Source organism: Anomaloglossus baeobatrachus, chromosome 9, assembly GCF_048569485.1.
Source record: "Anomaloglossus baeobatrachus isolate aAnoBae1 chromosome 9, aAnoBae1.hap1, whole genome shotgun sequence".
Taxonomy (NCBI): Eukaryota; Metazoa; Chordata; class Amphibia; order Anura; family Aromobatidae; genus Anomaloglossus; species Anomaloglossus baeobatrachus.
This window is the reverse complement of record NC_134361.1, coordinates 213,194,372-213,214,624: the sequence shown is the minus strand read 5'-3', so window position 1 is coordinate 213,214,624 and position 20,253 is coordinate 213,194,372. Positions and strand designations below refer to the sequence as shown.

Below are 20,253 nucleotides of genomic sequence, written 5' to 3'. Positions count from 1 at the left end.
CTGCAGGCCCCCAGTGGGCCCAGGAGACATTCTGGTGTGCCCGGGAGACATTCTGCAGGCCCCCAGTGTGCCCAGGAGACATCTTGCAGGCCCCCAGTGTGCCCAGGAGACATCCTGCAGGCCCCCGGTGTGCCCGGGAGACATCCTGCAGGCCCCCGGTGTGCCCAGGAGACATCTTGCAGGCCCCCAGTGTGCCCAGGAGACATCCTGTAGGCCCCCAGTGTGCCCAGGAGACATCCTGCAGGCCCCCAGTGTGCCCGGGAGACATCCTGTAGGCCCCCAGTGTGCCCAGGAGACATCCTGTAGGCCCCCAGTGTGCCCAGGAGACATCCTGCAGGCCCCCGGTGTGCCCGGGAGACATCCTGCAGGCCCCCGGTGTGCCCGGGAGACATCCTGCAGGCCCCCAGTATGCCAGGAAACATTCTGGTGTGCCCGGGAGACATCCTGCAGGCCCCCAGTGTGCCCGGGAGACATCTTGCAGGCCCCCAGTGTGCCCAGGAGACATCCTGCAGGCCCCCAGTGTGCCTGGGAGACATCCTGCAGGCCCCCGGTGTGCCCAGGAGACATCTTGCAGGCCCCCAGTGTGCCCAGGAGACATCCTGCAGGCCCCCAGTGTGCCCGGGAGACATCCTGCAGGCCCTCTGTGTGCCCGGGAGACATCCTGCAGGCCCTCTGTGTGCCCGGGAGACATTCTACAGTCCCCAAGTGTGCCCGGGAGACATCCTGCAGGCCCTCTGTGTGCCTGGGAGACATCCTGCAGGCCCTCGGTAGTCTATTTTGCATCAGAACATCGGCGTCTCCTCCCTACACAAACCTATGAGCAGATGATACAGGGCTCGAGCTGGGGACGGACCGTCCGATGGGCAGAACGTCTCATTCCTCCGGTGCCTCCGTGCTGTGGACTCATCCTGCGAGGAAATTGAATGCTCGGCAATTAGCGGATTAGAGACTAAGTGACGGGCGGATTATGTGTCCTCTCTTTGTGTATGGAGAAGGTGCCCGCGGCTCAGGGCTGTTATGTCATAAATTTACTAAGCCCCCTCCCCGAAAAGAAATCTGTACCCCCTGGAAGGCAAAATATAGATGTGAAAACTGCATTTACAAGGGTCTTGGTGCGATGTAAAAGGGGTCTGGACAGATAGGGGTTAACTTGCTGATCACTGGGGGTCTCCATTCATTGTCTATGGGACTGTTGGAAAAAGGCGAGTGCAGCTCCGCTATTTACTGGCAGCTCATAGACGATGTATGGAGGGTGCGCTGCTCTGCTCCATCCAAGACGGCGCTCTGGTGCATCCAAGGCGGTGCTCTGCGCTGCTCTGCTGCATCCAAGACGGCGCTCTGCTGCATCCAAGGCGGTGCTCTGCGCTGCTCTGCTGCATCCAAGACGGCGCTCTGCTGCATCCAAGGCGGTGCTCTGCGCTGCTCTGCTCCATCCAAGGCGGCGCTCTGCTCCATCCAAGGCGGCGCTCTGCGCTGCTCTGCTCCATCCAAGGCGACGCTTTGCTCCATCCAAGGCGACGCTCTGCTCCATCCAAGGCGGCGCTCTGCGCTGCTCTGCTCCTTCCAAGGCGGCGCTCTGCGCTGCTCTGCTCCATCCAAGACTGCGCTCTGCGCTATTCTGCTCCATCCAAGGCTGCGCTGCTCTGCTCCATCCAAGGCGGCGCTCTGCGCTGCTCTGCTCCATCCAAGGCGGCGCTCTGCGCTGCTCTGCTCCATCCAAGGCGGCGCTCTGCGCTGCTCTGCTCCATCCAAGGCGGCGCTCTGCGCTGCTCTGCTCTTTCCAAGGCGGCGCTCTGTGCTGCTCTGCTCCTTCCAAGGCGGCGCTCTGCACTACTCTGCTCCATCCAAGGCGGCGCTCTGCACTACTCTGCTCCATCCAAGGCGGCGCTCTGCAGCCCCAACCACGGGAGCCCCAAACTCAGGAGCGTTGATGGTCCCAGCGGTCGGACCCCTTGTATCCTTCAAGGAATTCATGGATTTATTATTATTATTATTATTATTATTATTGTTTATTTATAGAGCACCATTGATTCCATGGTGCTGTACATGAGGGGGTTACATACAGAATACATGTACACGTTACAATAGACAGACTAGCACAGGGGGAAGAGGGCCCTGCCCTTGCGGGCTTACATCCTAAAGGATTTTGGGGAGGAGACAGTAGGTGGGGTGTAGGTTGGGCGGCAGCTCCGCACGGTGGTGGGGCGGCAGCTCCGCACGGTGGTGGGGCGGTGAGGTCATTGTAGATTATAGGCATTTCTGAACAGATGAGTTTTCAGAGTCCGTTTGAAGTTTGCAAGTGTAGTAGATAGTCTGATGTGTTGAGGCAGTGAGTTCCAGGAGACTGGGGATGCTCGGGAGAAGTCTTGGAGTCGGTTGCATGAGGAGCGAATGAGAGAGGAGGAGAGGAGGAGATCTTGGGAGGACCGGAGGTTACGTTTTGGAGTGTAGCGAGAGATTAGTTCAGAGATATATGGAGGAGACAGATTATGGATAGCTTTGTAGGTCAGTGTTAGTAATTTGAATTGGATACGGTGGAAGATTGGGAGCCAGTGGAGGGACTTGCAGAGAGGTGGATGAGTGGATAAGGATAAGGTTGGATGACTTAGAATGGATAAGGGATGACTTGTATTTTTGGAAGATGGGGGGGGTAAAACCCTTTAAGTGAGTGGGGTCACTAGGATATACCGGCACTTTCAGAACTGGACCCCTTTATAAGGTCAGCAGCGCAAATGGGTCAGCGCAGAAAAACGTATGAAAATAAAATGCAAAAAAACCCAAATAATTATTGCTAGTTGCAGCTTTAATGTGTGGAGACCCCTGACAATACTGGGGTCCATGCTGTGCCCCCCGCGCCCCTGTGCAGGGGGAAGCCACTCCGCTGCCGGCAGATCCAGGGCGGATTTTCTCTTGCTCGGCCGGATCACTTGTTTGCATGTGAGAAGGTGACGACATGTCTGTTACATCACAGTGTGGGAGTGTCAGAGAGTGAATGGCAAAACCCACAGCCCTGGAAATCCTCACAACAGGCAGAGCTGGAGGACGGCGGCGGCAGCAGAGCACCGGCCCAGATCCCAGACCTACAGGCCCAGGAATACAGTGTATCCGGAGCAGAACTCTGAATACTGCAAAGGATCAGGAGCAGAACTCTGCACACTGCAAAGGATCAGGAGCAGAACTCTGCACACTGCAAAGGATCAGGAGCAGAACTCTGCACAGAGCAAAGGATCAGGAGCAGAACTCTGCACAGAGCAAAGGATCAGGAGCAGAACTCTGCACAGAGCAAAGGATCAGGAGCAGAACTCTGCACAGAGCAAAGGATCAGGAGCAGAACTCTGCACAGAGCAAAGGATCAGGAGCAGAACTCTGCACAGAGCAAAGGATCAGGAGCAGAACTCTGCACAGAGCAAAGGATCAGGAGCAGAACTCTGCACAGAGCAAAGGATCAGGAGCAGAACTCTGCACAGAGCAAAGGATCAGGAGCAGAACTCTGCACAGAGCAAAGGATCAGGAGCAGAACTCTGCACAGAGCAAAGGATCAGGAGCAGAACTCTGCATAGAGCAAAGGATACAGTGTATCAAGAGCAGAACTCCGCACACAGCAAAGGATCAGGAGCAGAACTCTGCACAGAGGAAAGGATCAGAAGCAGAACTCCGCATACAGCAAAGGATACAGTGTATCAAGAGCAGAACTCCGAATACAGCAAAGGATCAGGAGCATAACTCCGCACACAGCAAAGGATACAGTGTATCAAGAGCAGAACTCCGCATACAGCAAAGGATCAGGAGCAGAACTCCACACACAGCAAAGGATACAGTGTATCAAGAGCAGAACTCCGCACACCGCAAAGGATATATTGTATCAAGAGCAGAACTCCTTAAAGAGTAGAAGATACATTGTATAAACAGAAAATACATTGACCCAAGAGCAGAACTCCTGCTGATAGACTGAATCAGGAGCAGACCTCCTTACACAGCAGAAGATACATTGTATCAAGAGCAGAACTCCTTACACAGCAGAGGATACTTTGTATAAACAGAAGATCCAGAGACGTCGGATACATTGTATCAATATCTCCACCATACAGTGAGTCAGCAGAGGATCCCAGCAGCAGAGACTACGACTCCCATCATCAGAGCGGGGGGTACATTCGGCTGCAGCAGTCACTTCCCCGCACCCTCCTGACCCAGGGATACATTGTATCCGCACAGAGGATATTACAAGCCTTGTAAGACCCAGGGGATATAAAGCCTCAGCGCCAGGATCTGGTTACAGGAGATCACAGGGAGCGGATTCTGCTGCCAGAATAGGGGCTCCCAGCCCTGACAATCCCCCCTCATCCTGGCAGGGAGGGTCCTGGATCCGTCCTGGGCTGAGCTCTACCCCATAGAGATGCTGAACTGACAAGTAGCCCCTATGATCTTCCTAATGTTGCTGGAGCCCCATCATGACAAAGCCAGCACCCCGGAAAAGATGTTCGATGGCTCCAGGAAGATGAGAAGTCTCTGGGATGGGGTGAAGCTTGAGGTGGCCGGGGACAGCAGCCCGGTGGTCCTCAGCAGCTTCACCCAGCTGGACCCTGACCTGCCCCTTCTGGAGGTGAGACTTTCTGCTTGTTGTGTCGCTTGGGGTCTGCGCCCCTTTAAATGCTTGATTTCTCGTTATTTCAGGAGCTCTGCTTGCTGTCCGTCAGTGTTATATCTGGGGTCCGGCCTTCACGTGCTCCAGGCTGCCATTCACTGACTGCAAGCGGTGATCTCAACATTAATAGGAAATTGAAGGGAAAGTCTATTAAAAAGTTGCACGACCATGTGACGATTGTGCTGCAGAATGGCAAACAAATTGTTAAGTGGTTAACTGTTTAGTGGCCAAAATCTGCACACAAAAAAACCGGTATAATACGGAAGTGCCTGCCCGTATGGTTGGTTTATGGCCAGTGCCGTTGGCTTTGGGTCACTTTTCGGCTCGTATGGTTGGTTTATGGCCAGTGCCGTTGGCTTTGGGTCACTTTTCGGCTCGTATGGTTGGTTTATGGCCAGTGCTGCTGGCTATAGGTCACTTTTTTACTCCTACGGTTAATTTATGGCCAGTGCTGTTGACTTTGGGTCACTTTCTGGTTCCTATAGTTGGTTTATGGCCAGTGCCGTTGGCTTTGGGTCACTTTTCAGCTCATATGGTTGGTTTATGGCCAGTGCCGTTGGCTTTGGGTCATTTTTCGTCTCGTATGGTTAGTTTATGGCCAGTGCCGTTGGCTTTGGGTCATTTTTCGTCTCGTATGGTTAGTTTATGGCCAGTGCCGTTGGCTTTGGGTCATTTTTCGTCTCGTATGGTTAGTTTATGGCCAGTGCCGTTGGCTTTGGGTCATTTTTCGTCTCGTATGGTTAGTTTATGGCCAGTGCCGTTGGCTTTGGGTCACTTTTCAGTTCCTATGGTTGGTTTATGGCCAGTGTCGTTGGCTTTGGGTCACTTTTCACTCCTATGGCTGGTTTATAGCCAGTGCAGTTGGCTTTGGGTCACTTTTCGGCTTGTATGGTTGGTTTATGGCCAGTGCCGTTGGCTTTGGGGCACTTTAGACCATTGTTTTCAGACAGTTGCAGGTGAGGGGTTAATAGTATACCCCCTGCCCCTATGGTTTGTCTTGGCACCGGTGCCCAGAGGTGAGCGAGTTAATATGCGGCAGCAGGAATTTTAATCATCGGTGGATTACGGGAGATGGAAAAACCACATCGAGTTCACATGGATCGGTTTATTGGGTGAAGTGGTTTTTTTTTTTCTGTTTCCAAAGGATCCGGACTGTGAAAAGGATTAGACGATCAAAGCCAGGAGGGAACGGCGCGGGCGCGGTGCCAGGAGAGGGGGGGCACTGCCGTATACATTTCCATGATAATGCCAGGCCTCGGGCTGCAGAATAAACTTGCGCATGCGGCATTGTAACCTGCCAGACCTGGGAAGTATCAAGGGCTGGATGATCATCCCCCAATATTATCCCCCCCAATAACCTTCAGTAAATCTATCCCCTCCATTCAGTTGTATCTGATTTTAGCAAAGCTGGGTGACAACTAATAGGGCCGCCATGAGGAGCCTTTAAAGGCCAATACCTGTTATGAACTACATCTCCCAGCATGCCCTTACAACTTTTGCACCTCACAATATCATGGGAGTCGATCACCCCCACGTCTTCCAAAAAACACAATAAAGAGCAAATCCTCTGTGACGTTTTGCGGAGCGCGGCCGTCCTCCAAATTCTCGTCCCCAAGGTAACAAGTTTCCATTGGAATCTATGTGGCCCCCGGACGTGCCGGAGATGAAAGCGGCGGACCCCCCCCCCCCCCCGTGTCTTTTTTTTTTTCCCTCCGTCTCCGGTTTAATTACAGAACATTGTAGCTGGGATGACGGCAACAAAGTCTCCTCCAACTGTGTGAGCAATGCTGCTCCGCACGTGACGAGCCGGGCAGGGAATGCCAGCAATGAGGATGTAGGAAGCGCAAAACTCCGATAATCCGGCGTCAATCTGAGGGCTGCCGGATTAGCAGATAGGAGTGGGGTCTCAGCCCAGTGTAATCCGGCGCCGCAGTAATGGAATCAACATGGCGGCCGCATGCGCGTGCACCCAACACCATGGGGGGGGGTCACATATTTATCGAGTAAGCAGAAGGGTCTCTTGTTTATACTCCGCAGAGTTCAAAGGGAGGGGATAGAGTTTGTGGTCTCCCTCTTACCCTCCCCCCCACCAATCCCACCGCCCTGCTAATACTTAGCAGATGCGGCCGCACTACATTCCTCCGCATCCCTTCCCTCCCCGGGATACAGGAATTGGAGCGGAGGCCGCTCTGCTGACTCTGGGCTTTTTCTGGAGACGCTGCCAATAACTGGATCGGAAAATCTCGTATATGGCGGCCGGCGCTGCTTTATCCAAGGGTTACGTTCACACCACGTTTTTGTTTACGGCTGAAAAATCCACGTAAAAAATAGTTGTTTTTTTTTCCCATTCATCTGTATCCGCCGCCCGGAGCGGATATGTATTATCTGCGGTGGCGTGGTAATAATAGCCCCGTTTTAATTTCTCGCGTTCTTCTATTTTTAGTCGCCGGTTACCTGCACATTGTGTTTTGGCTGGTGTGACCTCTCCCCATGTATTGTGTCGTGTCACCTGCGCCGCCAGCTGACGTCATATACGTGATACGACCCCGCCACTCATAATACACGGGATACATTACCCCGGTGGGAAAGGCCGCGGCGCCGCCTCCGCCCTGTCTTTTTTTTTGTCTCTGACGACTTCTTGTAAAAGATTTCGGATTTTTCGCTCCTTAAAGGGGAACTCCATAGGACGGATATTATTACACTGTTACAATCAGTGACCACAGAAAACATTGGGATGATACTTTGTTGCTTCTGATGTGATTTGATGATGTCATTTTTTTGTCGTGGCCATTGTGCTGCAGACTTGATTGACAGGATCTGAGACCCCCTTGTCCCTTTTATATGATAATGCATATAGGGGAGGGGGCCGGCGCTGCTTTTTGTCTCTTTTGATAGCAGCGTTTGTGTTAGATAGTGATGGAAAGTTTGGATAATGTCTGATGTATATCTTCTATTCTGCCGTACTGAAGGGGGGGTGGGGGGGTCAGGTATTCTCTTCTACCTTTGATCTTGCTGAGCCCTGAATGTAGGGTCTATAGTAATGGGCACTCGGAAAAGCCCCCTACATTGTACACTAAGCGGCACTGCCATAATGTGATGCGACACTCGCAGACCTCTATGGGTCCATATACTCTAAAGAAATGGAAGCGTATGGGGGGTTTGTGTCATTACCGCCATATGGTGGCACATAGTGTCTATGTGGATTTCAACCTTAAAGATGGGCAAACCCAACATTTTTGGGAGACAATCTCATGTGTACGGTAGTGGGGAGCCTCAACTTATCCTGACGGATGATGATGGGGGAAACATGGATCTGGCATGGTTAATTACAGCCCCCAATCCTGTTGTTGTGAGGGGAGGTAAGCGGCTATTAGAGGGGGGACGGAGGGTTCTGGAGAAGGGGACGGAGGGTTCTGGAGAAGGGGGACGGAGGGTTCTGGAGAAGGGGACGGAGGGTTCTGGAGAAGGGGGACGGAGGGTTCTGGAGAAGGGGGACGGAGGGTTCTGGAGAAGGGGGACTGAGGGTTCTGGAGAAGGGGGACTGAGGGTTCTGGAGAAGGGGGACTGAGGGTTCTGGAGAAGGGGGACTGAGGGTTCTGGAGAAGGGGGACGGAGGGTTCTGGAGAAGGGGGACGGAGGGTTCTGGAGAAGGGGGACGGAGGGTTCTGGAGAAGGGGGACGGAGGGTTCTGGAGCAGGGGGACGGAGGGTTCTGGAGCAGGGGGACGGAGGGTTCTGGAGCAGGGGGACGGAGGGTTCTGGAGCAGGGGGACGGAGGGTTCTGGAGCAGGGGGACGGAGGGTTCTGGAGCAGGGGGACGGAGGGTTCTGGAGCAGGGGGACGGAGGGTTCTGGAGAAGGGGGACGGAGGGTTCTGGAGCAGGGGGACGGAGGGTTCTGGAGAAGGGGGACGGAGGGTTCTGGAGAAGGGGGACGGAGGGTTCTGGAGAAGGGGGACGGAGGGTTCGGGAGAAGGGAGACGGAGGGTTCGGGAGAAGGGAGACGGAGGGTTCGGGAGAAAGGAGACGGAGGGTTCGGGAGAAAGGAGACGGAGGGTTCGGGAGAAAGGGGACGGAGGGTTCGGGAGAAAGGGGACGGAGGGTTCGGGAGAAAGGGGACGGAGGGTTCGGGAGAAGGGGGACGGAGGGTTCGGGAGAAGGGGGACGGAGGGTTCGGGAGAAGGGGGACGGAGGGTTCGGGAGAAGGGGGACGGAGGGTTCGGGAGAAAGGAGACGGAGGGTTCGGGAGAAAGGAGACGGAGGGTTCGGGAGAAAGGAGACGGAGGGTTCGGGAGAAAGGAGACGGAGGGTTCGGGAGAAGGGATGGAGGGTCTGGGAAAGGGGGACGCGGGGTCCGGGAGAAGGGGGACGCGGGGTCCGGGAGAAGGGAAAGGAGGGATTTGCAGGATAGAGATGGAGGGTTCTGGAGCAGGAGGATGGCTGGTTCTCCATAAGAAATGGAGTTTACTGGAGGAAAGGACAGAGTGGTTTAGAGGAGGGGGATGGAGGGTTCTGGAGAAAGAAATATAGTTTTTTGGAGGAATAGATGGGAGGGGTTTGTAGAAGAGAGGAGGGTTCTAGAGGAAGAAACTTAGTTGTTTGGAGAGAGAGGAGGGTTCTGGAGCAGGGGGGGATGGCGGGCTCTGGAACAGGGATAGAGGGTTCTGGAGGAGGGGAATGGAGGTTTCTGGAAGAGAGGTGATAGAGGGTTCTGAGGAATAAACCAATTTCTGGAGGAGGCATTTGGTGGAAAGAGGAGGAGCATTCTGGAGGGGAGTGATGGGTTCTAGAGAAAGAAACAGAGGTTTCTAGAGTAGCAGATTGTGGGGTTTGGAGGAGAAAGATGGAGGGAGGGTTCTGGAGGAAGCAACATATTTTCTGGAGAGGGGGGGATAAAGGGATTTGGAGGAAAGAGATGGAAGGTTCTTGAGGAGGGTAGCGGAAGAGACATGGAGGAAGAAACAGGCTTCTGGAGGAGCAGATGGAGGAGGACAGAGAGGTCTGGAGGAAGGAGACTGGGATAATAGAACTTGAAGTCTACAGGAGTGGGGTGTACGAGGGGTCTGGTTATTATGGGATTACTAAATAGTCCGGAGGGCGGGGCTTCCTACTTCTCCCCTGCCTGGCACTCTGAGGACTGTGTACTCCGCTCCTGCTCAAAACTGAAAACTATGGATACAAACGGCTAAAACAAAGTATCAAATAAAAATATAGATAAAAATATATTCACAAAAGGATTCATAGAATCGTAAAATGTGTAGTAAAAAAAAAAAAAGACTGCGGATAAAGTGTGTCGTCAGATCCTGGGAACGGGACAATGTAAGCAGTTTGGTCGTTATCTGCTGTAAAGTTTAATATTTACCTGTATCGACCTCTCACCCCGCAGGAGGGTTATCTACACCCCTTCTCCTGTGTTTGCTTTACTACATGTTATATTGTATCCAAACAAGAAAGAGAAGAGGCGATCTGCGGTTCATTGCATATTTTATTAATATTCATGGAACAAGTGGACAAGTGAGGGGAGGAAAACGGTGTACATCACCACAAACACTATAGGTAAAAGACAAATATGTCAATAGTGTCCCAAATTCATGATACATAGTACGAGGGCCAATCCAAAAAGGGTAGAGGTCACATAACATGGAGAAAAGACCACATCAAGCCACTATCTCAAAACAGTTCCTGCTGTACAAATATCACACATAGCATATAGCCATATACTTATATAAATATGTGGAGGCAGGAACGGTGAGACAAGACACATAAGGTCTATACCATCCATAATAGTACACATCCATGTGTTCATAGACCAAGAGGAGAATCCTAGTCAATGTACAAAAGTAACAAATGACAGGAGCAACAATATAGAGATACCTCACAGGCTGATATCATAAATGTATATACGCATACACACACCTAATCCCACATGGGAAAAAATCAATAAACTAATCCCACATAGAAGTCAATGTGTGCATCACAAAGACAAAAGGCAGTGTGGTGGAATACCTCACAAGATAATTGTAGACCCGTGTCTGCATATGCACACATGAAGTCCCACATCGAGACCAGTGCATTGAAACCACATGGAAGTCAATGCACAAATCCCACATGAGATCAACGTCTGCTTCACACGAAAAAAAGGGGGGATACTGATATATATATATGCCTATGGACATGTGAGCAGACGGGACTGCAGAAAAAGACCATCACAGGCTACAACATCCCATATGGAGGCAAGTGTGTGCATGCCACAACATAAAGATAAAGGACGTATAAATGTATGAAAACACACATGGACGTATTTATAGATGGGGCTGAAGCAGGAGGACGCACTCAGGCTATGCCATCATGGCATCATCAAGGCAGTAAGCAAACGCTTATATGTATATAGGGAAACTCTTATGGCAGCCAATCGTGCGCTCACCTTGCAGCAGCAGCGGCAGACATCAGACAACAGCACGTGCAGGTGTCAGTGTGAAGAGAGATATATAGCACCACGGGGTAAGAAACCCATAATACCTCCGGACAGCTAAACTATATCACCAACACCCCACACCTGCTATCGGCCGACGACCGCCACCGTACTATGCTGCACGATAGAAGCATATGGGAAGCAAAAACCCACAATAAGGGACCCCAAAACGATTCCAGGATCAGCCATAACCAATTAGGACATTACCTAGGATGAGTGGTTTGCGGAGGGAATGCGCCCGATGCGCATTTCGGAGTGTACCTTCGTCACGCCCCCTGACGGTGGCGGTCGTCGGCCGATAGCAGGTGTGGGGTGTTGGTGATATAGTTTAGCTGTCCGGAGGTATTATGGGTTTCTTACCCCGTGGTGCTATATATCTCTCTTCACACTGACACCTGCACGTGCTGTTGTCTGATGTCTGCCGCTGCTGCTGCAAGGTGAGCGCACGATTGGCTGCCATAAGAGTTTCCCTATATACATATAAGCGTTTGCTTACTGCCTTGATGATGCTATGATGGCATAGCCTGAGTGCGTCCTCCTGCTTCAGCCCCATCTATAAATACGTCCATGTGTGTTTTCATACATTTATACGTCCTTTATCTTTATGTTGTGGCATGCACACACTTGCCTCCATATGGGATGTTGTAGCCTGTGATGGTCTTTTTCTGCAGTCCCGTCTGCTCACATGTCCATAGGCATATATATATATCAGTATCCCCCCTTTTTTTCGTGTGAAGCAGACGTTGATCTCATGTGGGATTTGTGCATTGACTTCCATGTGGTTTCAATGCACTGGTCTCGATGTGGGACTTCATGTGTGCATATGCAGACACGGGTCTACAATTATCTTGTGAGGTATTCCACCACACTGCCTTTTGTCTTTGTGATGCACACATTGACTTCTATGTGGGATTAGTTTATTGATTTTTTCCCATGTGGGATTAGGTGTGTGTATGCGTATATACATTTATGATATCAGCCTGTGAGGTATCTCTATATTGTTGCTCCTGTCATTTGTTACTTTTGTACATTGACTAGGATTCTCCTCTTGGTCTATGAACACATGGATGTGTACTATTATGGATGGTATAGACCTTATGTGTCTTGTCTCACCGTTCCTGCCTCCACATATTTATATAAGTATATGGCTATATGCTATGTGTGATATTTGTACAGCAGGAACTGTTTTGAGATAGTGGCTTGATGTGGTCTTTTCTCCATGTTATGGGACCTCTACCCTTTTTGGATTGGCCCTCGTACTATGTATCATGAATTTGGGACACTATTGACATATTTGTCTTTTACCTATAGTGTTTGTGGTGATGTACACCGTTTTCCTCCCCTCACTTGTCCACTTGTTCCATGAATATTAATAAAATATGCAATGAACCGCAGATCGCCTCTTCTCTTTCTTGTTTGGTTGCTTCCTTAGCGATTTGGTTCGTATAATATTGTCCTTTCTGCGCTATATATGATGGATATGTATGTATATATGCATTTCTATATTTGAATTAACGATATGCAGATGTTTATGCCATTGTCTATTCATGTTATATTGTATTCAGGAGCGGAAGAAACAATGAAACACAGCAAAAAAACATTCTAAAAATGTCTCCTTGCTGCTCCTCACAGGGTTAAATCGTCCCGGTGAGGGGTAGACGGCGCCCACGCTGACATTCGGTGACTCGGGTTTTTTTCCTGGCATGGGTTTTTTGCCATCTGCAGATTCTCCTACCGCGCTCGGCCATTCAGTTATGAAAAAGCATCCACCATAAGTCATTAAGGTTAATTAGTCACAAAGCAACTGCTGTAAAGTATCAATTAACGACTAAATAGGAGACGTAATTCGTAACGGAGGATGAGATTTTAAAGGGGACTCGTGGGCACATAAGGCTACGGTATATAGACGACGTCCCGTCCTAGAGGAACCGGGCACCGAATGTTCTCCTTCCAAATGGCTTCAAGAGGGAACCTTCCAGAAGCCAGAAAAAAAAAGTCTTGTACTGGTGACTACTCAGGAATAGCACAGGGTTGGAAAAAGTGTCATGTGACGACTTCTTGGCTCTCATTGGCTGGGAGGGATCAGGAAGTCAAACCTTCTAGATCATGAATATGAGATTTTAAAGGGGACTTGTCCCCAAATTAAGATACAGTATATCAAAAATGAGGGAACAAGCACAGGGATGAAAAAAAGGGTCATATGACTTTTTCTTGTCTCTCATTGGCTGAGACGATCAGGAAGTCCCACCCTCTAAATGACGAATGTGAGATTTTAAAGGGGACTTGTCCCCAAATTAAGATACAGTATATAAAAAATGAGGGAAAAAGCACAGGCATGAAAAAAAGTGTTATATGACTTCTTCCTGGCTCTCATTGGCTGAGAGGGATCAGTAAGTCACACCCTCTAGATGATGAACATGAGATTTTAAAGGGGACTCGTCACCAGATTAGGATACAGTGTGTCAAAAATATAGAACAAGCACAGGGATGAAAAAAAGGGTCATATGACTTCTTCGCTTTCATTGGCTGAGAGGGATCAGGAAGTCACACCCTCTAGATCACGAACGTGAGATTTTAAAGGGGACTGGTCGTCAGATTAGGATACAGTATATCAAAAATGAGGGAACAAGCACAGGGATGAAAAAAAGTCATGTGACTTCTTGGCTCTCATTGGCTGAGATGGATCAGGAAGTCACACCCTCTAGATTACGAACGTGAGCTTTTAAAGAGGACTGGTCGTCAGATTAGGATACAGTATATCGAAAATGAGGGAACAAGCACAGGGATGAAAAAAGGGTCATGTGACTACTAATTGGATCTCATTAGCTGAGAGGCATTAGGAAGTCACACCTTTTAGATCAAAAATGTGAGATTTTCAAGGGGACTTGTCCCCAAATTTGGTTTCGGTATATCAAAAATGAGGGAACAAGCACAGGGATGAAAAAAAGGGTAATATGACTATTTCTTGTCTCTCATTGGCTGAGACGGATCAGGAAGTCACACCCTCTAGATGACGATTGTGAGATTTTAAAGGGGACATGTCCCCAAATTAGGATACAGTATATAAAAAATAGGGGAACAAGCACAGGGATAAAAAAAAAAAAAGGGTCAAGTGACTTCTTGGCTCTCATTGGCTGAGAGGGATCAGGAAGTCACACCCTCTAGATCACGAATGTGAGATTTTAAAGGGGACTTGTCCCCAAATTGGGTTTCGGTATATCAATGACAGTTTGAAAATGAGGGAACAAGCACAGGGAAGTAAGGGAAAAAACGGTCATGTGACTTCTTTTTGGCTCTCATTGGCTGAGACGGATCAGGAAGTCACACCCTCTAGATAACGAATGCGAGATTTTAAAGGGGATTCCACCAAATTAGGTTAAGGAATATCAATGACGACATTTTCAAAATCCAGGCAAAGCATAGAGATGAAAAAAGTGTCATGTGACTTTTTCTTGGATCTGATTGGCTGACAGAGATCACTTAGAAGAGGGTTGCAATTGATCATTTATTTTCTATTTACACCTCGGTGGGAAGACATGAATATGTGATTTTAAAGGGGACTCGTCACCAGATCAGGTTACGGTATATCGACGACGTTTTTTCCCCCAGAATGACGAAAAAAGCATTGGGTGAAAAAAAAAAAAAGTGTTTACTACTTCTTGGCTCCGATTGGCTGAGAGGGATCAGATATGACCATTTATTTCCCGTCTACACTTTTAGAGGAAGTCACCCTGCGTAGGTCAGAGTTCAAAGTTCATGACAACCACCCCGTATTGGAGAAGGCGTATGCGCAGCACTGGACTTCTCAGCTGTAGTTATCACCTGTCTTGTCAATAGGTTAAAACCTGTATAGCGTTTTTCTCATCTTTTGGCAGTTTTTCACACTTTTTTTATTTTATTTTTCATGACCGTCACTTGTATTTTTTGATGTTTTGCATTCGTGGAATGGATTCCACATGTTGTTGTGTTATTTTGTAATGTTTGCTTGAAAAATTTCGACATGAATTAAACCCAGATGTTTGTGAATTCCGACATTCAGGAGGACAGGGGTGGGGGTGGTTTAGCGGGAAGTGCAGCATTTCTGCAGCGGGATATTAGCTTATTTTTTTTACCTCTTAATTGAAAATTGCACAATTTCTTAAAGCCTTTCATAGTAGTGAAAAAGATTTTTTTTTTCGGGGCTGCAAAGTGATGCTCCGAAGGGCGTTATTTATTATTATTTTTTTTCCTTTTGCTATAATCTAAAAATCCTTAAAGGGATAGTACAGGTAAAACTGATACATTGTATTATCAGGGTTCTATGGGGCAGGATGTGTCATGGGGGGTCATAAAACGTCAGTGGCGCCCCCATTGTTTTGAGTGGGGTCTGTGCATTGACCAGACAAGACAGGGGGCACCATACTTGCCCCCCCCCCCCCCTTGTGCTTTTAAGCCATGATGGTAACTGGGTCACCACCATGATTGAGTTTGTTTCCCCTTGAAATCCCCAGAAGTGAACACTCTGGTATTTCCCAAACTGCACGGATTTTCTCACTACTTCCTTAATTACTGAGGTTCATTCTTTTCTTAAGTAACCAAAGAGGAAAAAAAACACAAAACAGTTCCGTCTTCTATATTAAGGGCAAGAATATTGTCCCCAAGGAGGGAGGGAGGGAGAATCCAATATGGCCGCCATCGCCAGGGCAGGTGAAGAGATGGAAATATCCCCGGAGCTTCTTCTTATACTTTCCACAGTAAACAGCGCGACCTTCCCAGGGGGACAGGGTAAAGAAAAAAAGGGCGATTCACAGGAGAATCAATCTGTCTTATGATTGACTTCCCATTGTATTGGCTCAATGGGGGAGGGGAGAAGAATTAATCGAGGCCATGCCGGAATAGCGACTTGCTTAATTTAGGGGAGAAAAAAAAAAAAGCTGCATGTGCCCTTTAAAAAAAAAAAATCACTACAAATAGATAAATAGTTAAATAAATTGTAAAAAAAAAAATAATGTACTTCCCCTTTAAGAAATTAAAGGGCAAAATTGAACATAAAAAATACTTTCAGGAAAGCTGGGTGACAACGAATGTGGTGCCCAGTACAGCTCCTGAAGGTCAAATCTGCCACACGGGCAGCCTGGTGACTGTCGGTAGTGACGGCGGCCATATTGTTTATCATCACAAATTCTCCAGTAACCAGTACAAATAGGAGTAATCACAAACGCCGACGTGGAGACTTAATCCATAGTAATTTTACTTATTTTTAGGGGAAAATATTGAAAAAAGAAATAAAAACAAAAAGCTTCCCCTTTAAATAGTTAACCCTTTAGATAACTGCCTTACAACTGATGCAAAATTGATGCAGATATCATTTCCTCCCACTCCTCGTATGGACAGATGGCAGAGTGGGTTTCACACTTGTGTACCAGCCCCGTGAGACCACCCAGATTTTTTGAATTTTTTTTATTTTTAAGAAACGGGAAAATGTAACTAATCTAATGCTGTTCCTGATTAACTAAAAAATTAATAATCTGATTTTTAGTATGTTTTCATTTTTTTTTTATATATTATTATTATTATTAATAATAATAATAGTAATCATATTATTTATTTTATTTTTCTTTTATTTCATTATTATTTTTTAAATTTTATTTTGTATTTTTCTTTTTTTAATATTTATTTTATTATTATTTATTTTAATTTGTATTTTTCTTTTTTCATTTTTTTATTTTATATTTTTTCATTATTTATATTATTATATTTAATTATTTTTATTTAATATTTTTCTTTCTTTCCTTTTATTTTTATTATCTTTATTTTATATTTTTCTTTTTTCATTATTATATTATTTTTTATTATATATATATAAATATAATATATATATATGTATATAGATAGATATAATATATAGCTATATTTTTATATTATTTATTTTATTATATATTTATAGATATAGATAGATATATATGGATATAATATATAGATTTTTTTAAATATATATATATATATATATATATATATATATATATATATATATATATATTCGTAGTTTTGCTTCCCGTTTGTTTTCTTCTCTATTTTTCTGGCTGTAAATTAGGACATCTCTCTGTTTATGTTCCAGCCCCCTGGGGAGGCGCAGGATGGGGGGAAATGTTGCTACGGTAACAAGTTTTTAAGGGCCATTGTGAGGTGACCTGGATACAGCCGGGCCTGGTATTGTGTTTGGTCCACGGGAAGCAGTGAATTCCTGCACACGCATCTCCCCCCTCCCCCATCAGACGTATCTATCTGGATCTATGGATACAATTTAGGGAATCTGATTCCATCAGGGAAGCGGAATCTTAATTTCGGGAAGTGATTACCCGGGAATTCCATCATCTACAAGTAAATGAATATTCTAAATTGACATCCTCATTTGCATATGCAATTTAGGTTGTGTAATCTTCCCTATATCCGATTATATCCCGTCGTCTGGAAGTCTTCACCTCGCACCTCGCCGGTCTCTTCTCCATCCGTCTAGTTCCGATTCCTTCTTATCGGACATTGTGGCCGCTGACTCCGCTCCGACAGTTCCGGTCACGGTTTCTTTTCTTTTCCGTGACCGAATTACATCCACTTCAAGTATTTAATGGGTCAGTTTAACTCCGCGTGTGACAAGCTGCATTCAATCGGCTGACAGCCAATATGGCCGCCATTGCAAGGTTTCTTTTTTTTTTTAAAGGGGTTGTCAGACAGTTATTTCATACTCCGAGGTCGCAGCATCTGCCGCATTAGGCAGTAAATTTGTCAGTGGACATCAAGAAAGTTGTCACTTTGTTCTTGCAGAAATGTGCGGAGAAATGATGGGGCAGAGTGCGGAGAAATGATGGGGCAGAGTGCGGAGAAATGATGGGGCAGAGTGTGGGGAATTGATGGGGGAGGGTGCGGGGGAAGTGACGGGGCAGGGCACGGGATGGGGCAGAGTGCGGGGAAGTGAAGGGGCGGGGATGGGGCAGGGTGCGGAGAAATGACAGGGTAGAGTGCGAGGGAAGTGACGGGGCAGGGCGCGGGGAAGTGAAGGGGCAGAGCACGGGGAAGTGAAGGGTCAGAGTGCGGAGGAGAAATGATAGGGCAGGGTGCGGGGAAGTGAAGGGGCGGGGAAGTGAAGGGGCGGGGAAGTGAAGGGGCGGGGAAGTGAAGGGGCAGAGTGCGGAAAAATGAAGGGGCAGGGTGCAGGGAAGTGAAGGGGCAGAGTGCGGAAAAACGAAGGGGCAGGGTGCAGGGAAGTGAAGGGGCAGAATGCGGAAAAATGAAGGGGCAGGGTGCAGGGAAGTGAAGGGGCAGGGTGCGGGGAAATGAAGGGGCAGGGTGCAGGGAAATGAAGGGGCAGGGTGCAGGGAAGTGAAGGGGCAGGGTGCGGGGAAATGAAGGGGCAGGGTGCAGGGAAGTGAAGGGGCAGGGTGCAGGGAAGTGAAGGGGCAGGGTGCGGGGAAATGAAGGGGCAGGGTGCAGGGAAGTGAAGGGGCAGGGTGCGGGGAAGTGAAGGGGCAGGGTGCGGGGAAGTGAAGGGGCAGGGTGCGGGGAAGTGAAGGGGCAGGGTGCGGGGAAGTGAAGGGGCAGGGTGCGGGGAAATGAAGGGGCAGGGTGCGGGGAAATGAAGGGGCAGGGTGCGGGGAAATGAAGGGGCAGGGTGCGGGGAAGTGAAGGGGCAGGGTGCGGGGAAATGAAGGGGCAGGGTGCGGGGAAATGAAGGGGCAGGGTGCGGGGAAATGAAGGGGCAGGGTGCGGGGAAATGAAGGGGCAGGGTGCGGGGAAATGAAGGGGCAGGGTGCGGGGAAATGAAGGGGCAGGGTGCGGGGAAATGAAGGGGCAGGGTGCGGGGAAATGAAGGGGCAGGGTGCGGGGAAGTGAAGGGGCAGGGTGCGGGGAAATGAAGGGGCAGGGTGCAGGGAAATGAAGGGGCAGGGTGCGGGGAAGTGAAGGGGCAGGGTGCGGGGAAGTGAAGGGGCAGGGTCCGGGGAAATGAAGGGGCAGGGTGCGGGGAAATGAAGGGGCAGGGTGCGGGGAAATGAAGGGGCAGGGTGCGGGGAAATGAAGGGGCAGGGTGCGGGGAAATGAAGGGGCAGGGTGCGGGGAAGTGAAGGGGCAGGGTGCGGAAAAATGACGTGGCAGGGTGCGGGGAAGTGAAGGGGCAGAGTGTGGAAAAATGACGGGGCAGGGTGCGGGGAAGTGAAGGGTGCGGGGAAGTGAAGGGGCAGGGTGCGGGGAAGTGAAGGGGCAGAGTGCGGAGAAATGACGGGGCAGGGCGAGGGAAAGTGAAGGGGCAGGGCGTGGGGAAGTGATGGTGCAGGGCGCGTGGAAGTGACGGGGCATGGCGCGGGGAAGTGACGGGGCAGGGCACGGGGAAATGATGGGGCAGAGCGCACGGGAAGCGATGGGGCAGAGCGCGGGGAAAATGATGGGGCAGAGCGCGGAGAAGTGATGGGGCGGAGCGCACGGGAAGTGATGGGGCAGGACGCAGGGAACTGTTAGCCCGTCCATATTGTGTCCAGGTCACTTCCACCATGCACTGTCTGCGCTGACGTCACCCGGCTGCCATGTTGGTGGCGGGTGACCTCCTCGGGGCGGCGGTTTCTATGGTCCTGGATGCAGGGTGTGCTAAGGTCGTTTTCTGTAACGCTGGACTCCGTTCTTTTTATTGCTGTTATATTGCTGCCGTTTCCGTTAGCGGTGCGCTCAGTGGTGTTCCGTTAGCGGTGCGCTCAGTGGTGTTCCGTTAGCGGTGCGCTCAGTGGTGTTCCGTTAGCGGTGCGCTCAGTGGTGTTCCGTTAGCGGTGCGCTCAGTGGTGGTCGCCTATTTTTATTCCTTTATGATTGGTGTAACTAAATATTGAATTCATATCTTCCGTCTTACTCCAGAGCCGCATTCACAATTCTGTCCAGAGTCAGGAGCGCAGCTTTGGATGTGACTAGAGACTGGAATCCCAAATCTATTCCAAAATGATGTTATGAAACCAAAAAGCCGCGCGGCGCTGAGCCCCCTCGGATTATTGTTATCCGGGGGCCGACACGACGCTGCATTGTACTCGGCGGGGGGCACTAAGATGTTTTTCCTGTAGTAGAATTTCCAAGAAACAAAACCTCCCGTCTCCTGCGCCCAAATCCGAACAGTCTGTCTCCTGCCGCA

At 49.2% G+C, this 20,253-nt stretch overlaps 1 protein-coding gene across 12 annotated transcripts in view; it reads left to right on the top strand.

Annotated features, from left to right (window-relative positions):
- The window catches only part of RALGDS (ral guanine nucleotide dissociation stimulator), a 167,097-nt gene that overhangs the window by 101,661 nt on the left and 45,183 nt on the right, over positions 1-20,253 (top strand). For 4 of the 12 annotated variants that reach the window (XM_075324408.1, XM_075324400.1, XM_075324399.1 and 1 more), the window contains exon 1: positions 3,034-4,600. The exons of the other annotated variants lie outside the window; for them this stretch is intronic. In XM_075324408.1, the coding sequence (XP_075180523.1) occupies positions 4,418-4,600 (183 nt within the window). In that variant the 5' untranslated portion in view covers positions 3,034-4,417. Of the gene's footprint in view, positions 1-3,033; positions 4,601-20,253 lie in introns of those variants that run through there. 12 annotated transcript variants of the gene reach the window in all.